Source organism: Solanum pennellii, chromosome 9 (assembly GCF_001406875.1).
Source record: "Solanum pennellii chromosome 9, SPENNV200".
In the NCBI taxonomy this organism is placed as follows: domain Eukaryota; kingdom Viridiplantae; phylum Streptophyta; class Magnoliopsida; order Solanales; family Solanaceae; genus Solanum; species Solanum pennellii.
This window is the reverse complement of record NC_028645.1, coordinates 82141706-82154384: the sequence shown is the minus strand read 5'-3', so window position 1 is coordinate 82154384 and position 12679 is coordinate 82141706. Positions and strand designations below refer to the sequence as shown.

The 12679-nt window shown below is 31.5% G+C and overlaps 4 protein-coding genes across 4 annotated transcripts in view; 1 reads left to right on the top strand and 3 right to left on the bottom strand.

The window, feature by feature from the left end:
- The window catches only part of LOC107031416 (beta-glucuronosyltransferase GlcAT14A), a 4645-nt gene extending 4312 nt beyond the window's left edge, over positions 1-333 (bottom strand). The window contains exon 1 of the mRNA XM_015232773.2: positions 13-333. Coding sequence (XP_015088259.1) covers positions 13-164 — 152 coding nt within the window. The 5' untranslated portion in view covers positions 165-333. The remainder of the gene's footprint in view (positions 1-12) is intronic.
- Positions 334-1204: 871 nt separating this feature from the next.
- Positions 1205-2710, top strand: LOC107029746 (F-box/kelch-repeat protein At3g23880-like). Its single transcript, XM_015231195.2, has 2 exons — positions 1205-2448; positions 2533-2710. The coding sequence occupies exons 1-2, from the start codon at positions 1205-1207 to the stop codon at positions 2579-2581; spliced, it is 1293 nt and encodes a 430-aa protein (XP_015086681.2). The 3' UTR covers positions 2582-2710.
- Positions 2711-2836: 126 nt separating this feature from the next.
- On the bottom strand, positions 2837-4299 carry LOC114078622 (dirigent protein 16-like). Its single transcript, XM_027919526.1, has 2 exons — positions 3825-4299; positions 2837-3257 (listed from the first exon to the last, which is right to left on the bottom strand). The coding sequence occupies exons 1-2, from the start codon at positions 4264-4266 to the stop codon at positions 2962-2964; spliced, it is 738 nt and encodes a 245-aa protein (XP_027775327.1). The 5' UTR covers positions 4267-4299; the 3' UTR covers positions 2837-2961.
- Positions 4300-5136: 837 nt separating this feature from the next.
- On the bottom strand, positions 5137-9757 carry LOC107030478 (probable serine incorporator). The gene is made up of 13 exons (XM_027919605.1): positions 9570-9757; positions 8789-9007; positions 8368-8444; positions 8066-8225; positions 7885-7909; positions 7646-7735; positions 7403-7574; positions 7063-7136; positions 6732-6801; positions 6399-6470; positions 6137-6270; positions 5895-5968; positions 5137-5575 (listed from the first exon to the last, which is right to left on the bottom strand). Exons 2-13 carry the CDS (start codon positions 8994-8996, stop codon positions 5484-5486), a joined length of 1248 nt encoding a protein of 415 aa, XP_027775406.1. The 5' UTR covers positions 8997-9007; positions 9570-9757; the 3' UTR covers positions 5137-5483.
- Between the last annotated feature and the right edge of the window lie 2922 nt (positions 9758-12679).

Here is a 12679-nt window from a genome sequence, read left to right as displayed (position 1 = left end):
GGGGGGGGGGGGGGGGGGGGGGAAGTGAAGGAGAAGGTAAGAATAAGGAGAAGTGAGAAGATAGTGGTGGCAAGAATGATAAAGGGTGTTGAGATTTTGGTGGTGGTGGGGGTGGGGGTGGTGGTTCTGGTGGTGGATGGTGGAGGGTGGTGGTGGTGGTGCATTTTCTTGGGATTTACAAACAGATTCTTGAAATAGTTAATATTTTATATGTAAGAAAGAATGTTACTGTAAATGGTTTGGTTCTTTTTCTTTGGTTTTCACAGTCACACTGCCTTCTTCTGTTGTCTGGTGATTTTGATGAATGATTTGATTCTCATGACTTGTTCAAATTTGGGATGTGAATGGGCGGCATGACAAGTTTCTAGAAATATCCAAATATAGTCGATCTAAAAAATATTTCGAGTTTAGTATGATTCAAGAAAGAAATCGTACTCAAAAGATGTGATGTAGATAGATTAATCTAATACTATAAAAATCATAAATAACTCTTTTGTTTTTTTTATTTCTCCTTTGATGTCTAATACGTTTGTTGAAGTCTCGATTAAAGTATGATTCAAGAAAGAGATCATATTCAAAACGTGTGATATAGACGGACTAATCTAATGTTGAAGATTATTGATATTTCTTTTGTTTCTTTTAGTTCTCCTTTAATGTCTAATGCGTTCGTTGAAGTCCAAATATCTCAAGTTAGTATGATTCGAGGAAGGATCGCACTCAAAAGGTGTGATGGTGTGATGTAGACAGTTTAATTTAATGTCAAAAATTATAAATATTTTTTTTATTTCTTTTTATTTTTTCTTTGAAATCTCATACACTTGTTAAAATTTAATAAAGTTTAGATATATGCCGAAAAGTACTATATCAAATATAAAATATTCTCTATTAAAAATAACTGCATACCAAAATTTGAATCAGACAAGACATCATTTTAAACGATGACAATCACCGCTCTACCACAATTTTTATAGATGAAATGTCTATTCATTGAGTTGCACAAACATTACTCAAAAATACACAAAAAAGGGGACTTAATTATAAAAGTTACTATAAACTTTGTGTTTGTTGGCTCTAGAATATAACAACAAAATCACAGGATATGTTAAAGAATAAAATTAATTAATAAATTATAAGAGTTGACAATTGGAGCATCAAAAAAAGAAAAAAAAGAAAACTTTATTATCAAGTTTGGTATTTTCATTTTATGAGTCAACTTTATAACACTCTTCAAAAAATTCTAAAGCCAATAATGTCCACAAACAATGAGATGAAAAACACCATTCCCAATGATCAAACACATAATCCAAGCTTCCCACTAGAAATCATCATAGAAATACTTTCCAGATTACCGGTCAAATCACTCTTGAAATTCAAGTCAGTTTCGAAATCATGGCTCTCATTAATTTCGTCCACTTATTTTTCGAAATCCCATTTAAACATATCATCAAGAAACAACAAATTATCACACAAAAATCTCCTTTTACTCTCTATGTACCTCCCTCATACTCTATATTCTTGCACCCTTTACTCTACATTACATGAAAAATCCAATCTTTGTGTCAACAAACTCAGTTTCCCTTGGAATCCATCTAATATTATAGCTGGAGTTTCTTTATGTAATGGCTTGTTCTTGATTTGTATTGGTATGTACAATAATAACTTGTATTTGTGGAATCCATCTACTAGAAAAAACAAGATTTTGCCTTTTTCTAGTTGTACTAAGTATTCAAGATGTGATGTTACTTATGGTTTTGGTTATGATGAGTCTAATCATGATTTCAAAGTTGTTGAGATTTTTGGAGTTTATGGTGTACATTATGTTTATGGTGCAAATATCAAGATTTATAGTTTAAGGTCAAATTCTTGGAAAAATATGAAAAAATATAGTAATGCACTTTTTTCCTCTGACTCTGGTGTTTTCTTGGATGGATGTGTTCATTGGGCTGTGGCACATAATGATGGATCTTGTATTTATTGGGATATAGTTTCACTTAACTTAGAAAATGAGAAATTTGGGAAATTAACATTGCCTAGTTTTGATGGTTTTGATGGTTTTGATGGTTCAAGGTTATTAAGAGATTCATGTGATTTTGAATTAGGGACTATGAATTGGTCATTAGGGAAGTTAGGGGATTTTCTTTGTTTGTTTTGTGACTATTATAAAGTTAAGTTGGATGTATGGATAATGAAGGAGTATAACGCGGAAGGGTGTTGGATGAAATCGGTTTCCCTTCCTTGTGTAAAAGGAGTAGGGCCTTGTATATCACCGTTATGGATATCAGACATCGGTGATGAAGTGTTGTTGCATGATGGAACGCGTGTTATGGTGTATGACTCGAGGAATGATGAGTATAAACGCGTGGAGATTTGTGAAATGAATGGTGATGGTGTTGGTGCAGCAACTGTCTATGCTGAGAGCCTTGTTTCGCCTTATCTTGATAGTGTAAGGTAAAATATTCGCTCTGTATTCTTCTTCTGTTTTACATTTGATACATTCCGTTTATTGTATATGTTATATCGTTGTCATTATAGTGTGCAGACCAGTTTTCACGCACCTCGGCTAATTCCACAGGATACCTGAGAAGAGTCGCCTAGTGTTTTTTTTGTCTCCGTAAGCTTAAAAACTTTTGTGTTTCTGCTTCTGTTTTCCCATAAACTCTGCTATCTGCACTGGTTTTAAAAACATGGTAATTGAAATATATTCGTTTGAGTCGAGCGTCTATCAGAAACGACCTTTCAGTACTACAAAGATAGGAGCAAAGCAATGTCTACGTACATCCTACCCTCTCGGAAATATTGTATTGATCCACAATACATTCGTTATACTCTACGGATAGAGGAATACATAGAGATATATATTCACTTTGCCACAATGAAACAAGACAATTAATATTCATATTGATCAAACAAAACAGAATACACACACACACACACACAAAATTACATCAAATTAATGAAAATTCAGTAAGTAAGATGCACAACAATCCTCAACAATGTCTCAGCACCATTAGCAACATGTTGACCAGCTGGTATAAGTGAACGTATTTCCGCGAATCCACGCGCGTTTTTAAATTTACCAGTTCCTCCTGTTACTGAAATTCTTGACATTGTACTTCCAATTCTAAAAACTCCAAAGAAATTTAGACTATCACCATATTCACCTCCTTCAAACATAGCTGTAAATGCCATCATTTGAGTACTTCCATCTGCTGAACTTGCTACATATACTCCTTGTGCTTTTCCAAGTTTTTGTGTACCTGTTAAAAAAATGTAAAAAGTTCATTCAATACGTAGCGTAGGCGCGGAGCTAGGATTTGTTTTCACTAAGGGGAGTCGAGATATAAAGACTCGGAGTTTAGGTATCTCAACGTGCATACTCAAAGTTGATGTGTTTACTTGCCAAGTCAAGCCAAGTTTGAGTTTCTGTTTATGTACTATTTTTTGCACTTTTCGATAGGCACAATACATCAATATGCCCCTCAACTCACAGTTATGTCCTCCAACTTTAGGTATGAATAAATAGAGAGACGTTTCTTATGTGACATTTGCATCCTACGTGGTATAGTATTATGCCACGTAAGACTCATGTGTCTACTGGATCAGCTTTGTGCAAGTTTAAGTACCTATTGATGTACTCCTAAAGTTGGAGGACATATATGTGAAATGACGCCAAGTTAAAAGACACATTTATGCTCTTTTCGATATCCTCAAAATGAAATCCAAACTTAGGTATTAAAGTGACACATAGAAGAAATATTTGAACTTGAAACTAAAAAAAAAAGTAAGAAAGAAGGGGAGGGTCAAGAATTACGTGTCTACAGTACCTAATTCAGGAGAGGAGGTCAAGAAGTCATCGATAACCGTGATCGTCCCGAACCCTAGCCCTAGACCATCAGGGCCTAATTGAGTATTCACATTTTGTCCATTATTATTATTATTATTATTTCCTCCAGCAAATACTGTGCCTGCTAGACCTGTTCCTAATGGAACACCATTGATATTGAATGTTGGCATTGCACCATTAGCATTTGGAATTGCAACACCATCTTCTGGAGGTTCAAAACCAAGTGGTGTAGCAAATGGTATTTGTCCACTATAAATATTGCCTAATAAACCCGTTATCGGTCGAGCTGTTGGATTATTTCCTCCCAAGATATCGTGCATGTACAATTCAAGAACCGGTTCTTCTGGTGTACTTGTACTTGCATGATCAATTGCAACTACAAATGGTACAAATACAAATAAAATTGCAAATTTGATAAACATTTTTCTTTTGGGATTTTGGATTGAGATGTTTTTTTTTTCTTGATTTGAGTATGAAAATGAACATAAGATTGATAGTTTATATAGTTTTTTTAAAAAAGGTGGATTTGTTGTGAGAATATAATTGTTGTTGTTGAAAGTCTCGTTAGTGTGGCAAGTACAACAAAACCTTACATGATTTTGCTTAATATTATAAATTTATAATAAGGTCTGAAAATTCTTCTACATGACAAAATAATTGTAATATTTTTTGGGGAAAATTATTCGTAGTAATAACTTTATAAATTTATTGACTTAAGTAGACCTACAACAATTAGCTTAATATAAAATGCTCGATATGATACTTCTCAATGGTTAAATTGAATTGATGGTGTGTAAACTGTTTATTATGTAAGTGAATCTGATTCAAAATCGGTGACTGAATTAGAAATTTATATAAAAAGATTATTTATTCTCTAATGTCACTTTAATCCTTATACATTCTTTAAATATGTATATCTAAGTGGAAAGGGAAAATTATTAGTGAAAAGCTAGTATTATTAGTTATAAAATGGTTTATTACAGAGAAAATAATGATAATATTAGCCCACTTGAAAAACCTAATCCATCTTAGTTCTCAATTATTTTTTTTCATTTATAGCTTCCACTTTTTTCATCTTTTTTTTCTTTTTCGATTGCTAAGATAATTTACTTCATATTACTTTGATTTTATTAATATCTAGTAGCAATAGAAGTCTGCTTAACCAAAGGGTTAATTATATTAGTGAATATTACGAGTAGACAAAATTTATCAATATGTATGATAAAATACCTCACTGTTTATCTTTATAGACGATCGATTATTTAAAAATTCGTTAACATATATTCAAAAGAAACAAAAAGAATAGGGGGATTTTATTATTCATCAAATTTCCCATGATAATAAGAAAGAATCTACAATTACATTTTAAAAAAAAAATTACAAATGCTTAACACAAAAAAGTGGTAAAATGGGTAAATGAAGGGTGATAATAATTAGTTCATGTAAATTTTGAATCTTTACCCATAAATTATTTTATAACATGAAAATTTTCTTATCCCTTGGTGGTTCATTTTACACATTTTGCCACCTTGTGACTTATTATCCAAAAACGATACGATTTTTGAAGCATTCGATGATACATAAGCATAACTGTTGAAATTTTTGAAGAGTCCGAACAACGTACGATACGCAACAAAAATCACACTGAAGTTGAGTTGTCCATTTGTTGTTCTGTCTCTTCATGATCCATCACTTTTGTTTGTCTCACTACTGGCAATATTAATTTCCACACTGTATTCATGATATAATTGAAAAATATAAGAAATACATGAATAGCATATATATATATATATATATATATATATATATATATATATTTTCGGGTTAATTACACGTATGATCACTCCACTTCAAGTGAATCACTAACGTGCCTATACTTACCTGACAACTTTATACATGTGAGTTGTGACAACCTACTTACCTTATCTGAGACCGAATTTGGTATTTTTGACATTTTTTTTTTATCTTCTATATATAAGATATAATTTTATTACTCTAGCGCGATTAACGAAAATTACCTAAAAGATAAGTACAAACTAAATTGACTTACAATATATTGTAGCAGCAAACCATTCATTCACTATCTTTACCCATGTACTAGCCCAACCAACATCAATACTCCATCTGTTAATTAAAACAAGAAAATTCAATCAAATTAATGTTGCTATAACACATGTTCAACTATAACATACTCAGTATAATCCCGCAATGAGATTTGGGGACGATAGAGACTAGAGAGATTGTTTCTGATAGATCATCAACTCAAACGAAAAAAGAAGAAGATATACTTACTTTCGAGGCAAACCATCAAGATTCCAACTGATGAATAGCATAGCAAAGTACATGGCTCCTAAGGAGAACACTAAGTGGAAGAAGCCATACTTGTAGGGAACATCATCCTCCGATTGAACTTTATCCTTGCGAAACTATGACCACGAGCAAGGAGATATAGTCATGTCTCAGCAAAACGGAAACATACACATGATGATGAAAGATGGTTTGGGACTTTTGCGCGTTTTGTCCATGTAAATGGGGCAGAGAAAGCTAAGATCACCTGAAATGTTTGTGAGTCGATGCCAGTGGAGAACGTTGCCATGACGATTGCACATATAGCAATCAAGAAGCCCTATTTTACAAGGAAAAAGAAAGATAGTGAACAAGTGAATATGCATGTGAAATGAGAGATTGAAATGACGAGAAAAAGGACTGACAGATTTCTAGATTGACAAGCTATCGAAGGACTGACAGATTTCTAGGTTGACATGCTATCGAGGACAGTGAAAAGTTTTATAAGGTATACAACAAGTTCACACGAGTCGTGACAACTTTGATGTCTTAAAACAGCATTTTCAAACTGGTAAGCAGAACAAGGAAAAAGTTAGCTTACGATTACAGTAGTCCAACCACCATGCGCGTTGTTTTGTTGCTGAGAGCTGCATTTCTGAGTGGCGGGCTCACTGTAAACAACGTGTCACCAAATCGACTTCATCACATAAATGAAAACCAAACAACTACTACATTATGAAGGGGAAAGAATCGTAAATTTTTCAGCTAAACATGTGTTTATCGCCCTGTCAAATATGCTTTTGTTATAAGGATGATCATCCAACAAACTAAACATTTTGATCTATGAACTCGCTGAGACTGAATATCGAGTTTACAGACTAAACAAATAAGAGAAGGGAACAATAATATCAGCACGAGGTTACATTTCTGACCTTCGAATAGCACTCCAACACAGAAAAACAACATAAGAAGCCATAATCCCTGAAGACAAAAGTCCCCTATTTACCTGTATAATAAGTAAAATATGTATTAACAACGTGTGCACTCATCAGTAGAAAGGGATTTTCAGTTTAAGCAACCTTAAAGATGATCGAGCAGGTGGGACGAACAAAATCAGAAAAATGTGTAAGCATAGTGATAGATAAGTCCATCACAGAACTTATTGCATCTTTCCATAGTATGGCTGAAAAGAGTTTTCCGAATTGACAGACTCTTTTATCATTCGTGGAAAATATCCGAAGGGGAACTAACTAGTTCGTAGTAAAAGCATACCTTAGAGTGTAAAGATACAGCCATCATTACTACCAACAGAATTGCAGTCCAGGAGATGAAGAATATGTTCAGAATGCACGATGTTTTGGAGGCGTAAAGCACATACATCACGAGAATTCCACAAATGGAAGCGATGTAACAGACTGTTGACATGAATAAACCAAGGGAGCAGCTGTCTTGACAAAAACGATATACTGTAAGTACACAATGTGACAACGTGAACGCTGAAAGTGATAGCTATACCTTTGTTTCTTTCGTTCATCAGGCATCCAATAGTTATTCCACCACGTGATGAACTCGATCACACTTATTAACTGGAGGATGAGAAAAACCCTGCAAATACATAACAGAACCAGTATCAACTTGTCAATCATTGCTTTCGATACAGCAAACCTAAACAGAACATTATCAGTAAAGAATATTATAAGAAAGTTCGAAAAATTTTGAGCCACTATTTTGCAGATTCTTGTTAGTAGTATTACCCTGCACCTACTCGAGCAAATTCACCTGCAGAAAAGATAGCAATTTCCGTTTACTTTTGGTATTTCATGATCGAGTGACTAAATACGATCAGACAGTCTATAGAGAAAATAAGATGAAAGTTGCATTTCACAAGAAGCTAAAATGAATTGCTTTGATCAGAAAGCTTAAGCATTTACTTACCATATAACTGGATGTAATCTGAGGGGACGAAAAATGGAATCACCGTAAAAATGATCAACATGAGAAACTTCAAAATCCACCAGCTAGAATGCCATACATTGCGAACATCATACAACTTGCTTGTGAAACATGTCGTAAGAAACATTACTAAAAAGAAAATCTAATGATGTATGTCAAAGGATGCAAGAGTGAAATATTTCTCATTTATTTATCAAACGAAAACGATAACATTAAAGAACAGAATAAAGCCTTTGAAACTTTCATATAGTTATAAAGAACCACATTCTTAAGAAAAAGGATACAAAACAACCTAAACTCACACGAAGAACCCCCATCGTATGAGAACATTCACTTCCGCCATCCCCACATGCTTTTGAGTCTGCAGATAAAATTTGAAACACGAATCAAGAGGCATATATATTGTGAAATCATTAAAAACAGTTGTATAGAAAGCAGAATCAAGTCATATGCAAGATTGAAACGAGTCATAAGACTGTTAAGGCCCGTAGAAATGGAGGAAGTGAATTGAGAGCGGGAATTGAACTCTATGTCCTCGTACTTACTAGTGTTACTCACGAGTAGCTCAGTGGTTAGAGCGTTCAGCTGTTAACTAAGTAGGTTAGTACTTATTTACCTATCATGCAACATTCTGTAGCAACTACAGAAACAGACAGTAAGATTGCAATGTCAACAACGTGGAACGGTAAGAATGTTGGGACTTACAATGAAGCAGAGGAAGAATTCTTTCACCATAATCGCGGACAAACCAAGCTATAAGATTTGTAATCAAGAATATAATGCCATAGGAATAACGAGCTCTCGATGACCTCTTGCTTATAATTGAATATTCCATACTCTTCTGTTGTAACAACACTACAGGAGATTCTCCCCATTGTTCTACCTCATTGTCATCTATTTTATCTTCTACCATCTTGCTTCAACCTTTAAAGCAATCGCGCGTTAAATCCAAAATTGAAAAAAACAATCACATTATAATTTTGAAAAAATTGGATAGCTTGCACAAACATACAACAACAATCATAGTCAAACACTCAAAAATTTCTTAGCCTTGTTCAGAAACTAATGAATAACTTGTTAAAGGAGAAAATTTACTTTTTTTACGAATAAAATAACTCTGCTTGTATGAGCTTGCTCACATTGCTGGTGCGTAAAACTAGTCAATTTACGATGAATCCTCACAATACTGAACAAAATAAGTTACATGAATAGTTAGTACTAAGTAAAATCATTAAGTTTTCTCTATTTGTTTACCAACTATTAACTACTAAGGAAAATTTTAAAACTTTTTTGAATTTCACACCAAAAAAGCATCATGTATAGAATTGTTTATAATGTACCTTCATTTCTTTCACTTGAATTAAACTTTATAACAAGAAGTTAATTGATTAAACTTTGTTCAAAATATACAAGCAATTAAGAAAGTACATTAAGAACTTGAAATAAAGAATGATTAGAAAATAATAAACAATAAGTTAATACTAACCTTTTGTTAATTTTCTTGAAGATAGAGGTGAAGGTGTGAGTTTAAGACTTTGAGTTCAAGTAAGCTAGACACTCTAAAGCATGTGAGAGAGAATGAGGCTCCTTATAAGAAAGGGGAGCGTTGTCGTAACTGATAAAGTTATTGCTACATGCATCAAAAGGTCAAGAGTTTCGAGCCATGGAAAAAGTTTTCTGCAGAAATGCGGGATAAGATTACGTACAACAGATCCTTGTAGCCAAACTCAACACGCAGTCAGAACTTAGTGCACCAGACTATTTATTTTTTAAAATAGAGAGGTTGTATTAAATAATTCACATGAATAACAACTACTAATTTTTTTTTCACATGACTATAACTATTGGAGTGAATAGGTGCTGGAATTTATTATACATAATATATTTTGTCTTAGCTGTGTGGTACATTTTGAGTTTCATTTATTTCACATTTTGTTACGTAAATATAAAGGCGAAGTCAAAATTTAAACTTTATATATATATATATATATATTTGCTAACACTCACATTATTTATCTCTTTTAATTCTTCATGCACTCTATTTCTACAAATCTTTAATAATTAGAGTAATATTCTGTCAAAAATATGAATAAATAGCTGAAAATTATGGAACAAAGTAAATTATTATTAAATATTCTTTTATTTTTTGTAACTTTTCATATTAAAGTAGGATATACCAAGTTATCAATTTTTTGAATCAGATCATATGATTCTAACTATTATCTTTATTTAAAATTTATCAACTTATTACTTATAGAACTATATTATCGATTCATATAATAATTGTCTCAATAACATGATGTTTTTAATGTTAAATTGATAAAATTTTACATTAAAATAATAATTAAAAAAAAGTATTTGAAAACGTCATTTGTAAAAAAGATATTAAGTAATAATTTACATTTAAAATTTTAGAAAAACAAATAATATTTATTTAAATTTTAAGTCTCTAATTAAAATTTTGCTGTAGACCTCAAATTATATTGAGTCGCCCTGATCTCACGAAATTTTTACCTTACCCTATTAGAGGTAAAGCCACCATTATGGTTATATCAATTCAGTAGAATTCAATAATTTTATTGTGATTTATATATTAATTAGCGTTTTAAAAATTACTTAATTAATATGTATAAATAATTATTCACAACATGAATGAGCATCGTAATTCAAAATTCATAGCTAAAAATTCTAAATCCATCTTTGAACATCATTATCATAAATAATTTGAACACATGGTTTTATTTTATTTTATTTCCCACAATATAATATATAATATAATACTAGCTAGGATAATCATGTAGTATGCTATGTTTGATCATTTCAAAACCAAATCAAGGAAAAAAAAGAAAACTTGGAGTAATTTTCTTTATCCCTTTATCATTTTTGTACACAATTAATTCATCAAATGTTTCCAAATCTTATTATATTAATTCTTAAAAATTGTTAGTCCAAAAGAAAAATAAAAAAGTAAAAGAGTGAAAATGAAGAAAGAGGATCTAAGGCTGTAAAAGCAAACACTTTGATTGTTTTTAAAGACTTTTAGACATGCAAGACAAATATAAGATGACAAAATTAGGTTAGTGCAAATAAATTTGACCTTATTATATCCATGCCAGCCATGCATGTTTTTTGAGATTTAAATAAAAAAATGTCTAATCGAAAAATATCATTCTATACGCATAATACATATATTAGACCTTAAATTTGACTTTAAATTTTAATTTTAACCTTCAATTTTCATAGTGCACAAACAAACACTTTAACTATCTTACCTTTAAATAAATAAACACGCGAGAGTGAAATGCAAACGCTCCGACGTATATTAATGAATCACTCAATGACTGTCAACTAATTAAATATTTTACATGTCACTTTTAGAATTAAAAAAAATGAGATTTTGATTTGGAAATATAAAAATATATATAAAAGGAATTCATTAAGGATAGAGTTGTCATTTCAGCATTTTTTTTCTGTTTCGGGCCTAAAAAATTACAATTCACTCGCGCAAAATACGTGCACATCACGCGTTTTGCCAGGTAAGTCTCGCGTGTTTATTTATTAAAAGGTTAAATAGTTAAAGTGTATGTTTACGCACTATGAAAGTTGAAGGTTAAAGTTAAAATTTGAAGTCATGTTTAGAATCTAATATATGTATTATGCCTATTATATATTCATACACTTAATCAAAATCATAGTTCAAACATCTAAATAAAACTTATTGACGAGTTACATTCTGTGTGTAACATTTTCTTTATAGTCTTATTTACCTTAAAGATATCTACAAATAAATTATTTCAAATTTTAAAAACATGTAACTTGTTTTAACAAATAAAGATGACATGATGGTATAAAAATTCTTTTATATTAACGTTTTGGTCTATCATTTAAATTATTTTTTAATAGAAAAGAATATATGGGGTCCTTGTTAATTACGCGTTTAAGGGGAATTATAATTAATTAATTTATTATATTACTAGTGATTAGTACCGTTAGACAGAAAGGAACGGTGCTCGAGGCTATTAATTTTCATAATTTTGTTGATTATACATTAAGCAAATCATCATTAGCAAGTGATTTCATTATTTTTGTTGTATGAATTTTGATGGCTTCTATTAATTTAATCACTTTAGTCACATCTTAATCCGAATAAGGTGATTACGAAAGTCGTGAATTTCGTAGAGTGAAGTTACGATTGTATCCAGATAGAAATGATGATCATCCTCTCGTTATGTCTTCAAGTCAGCCATAATAGAATGGATAGGCTAAATAGTCAACAACAGTCTATTCTCACCTATTACAGATAACATGATCACAAAATGAATTTATGATTTCAAATCCACTCGTTGATTCGATAAAAACCAAATCAATTGATTATTTTTCTAGATTCCTCCGAAACCTCTCTCTCTCTATATATATATACGCATCATTTTTTTTATTTAATTATATCTTTAACATATTTTTTTACATGCAAGATTAATTAATTTTCTTGATAACGCATAGGTTTTTTAAAATTTTAAACCACACTTTAAATTTCAGGTCCGTCTTTTACCCTTGTAAAATCATTATTCAATGAATGTGTATGTAGAAATGTTTTTT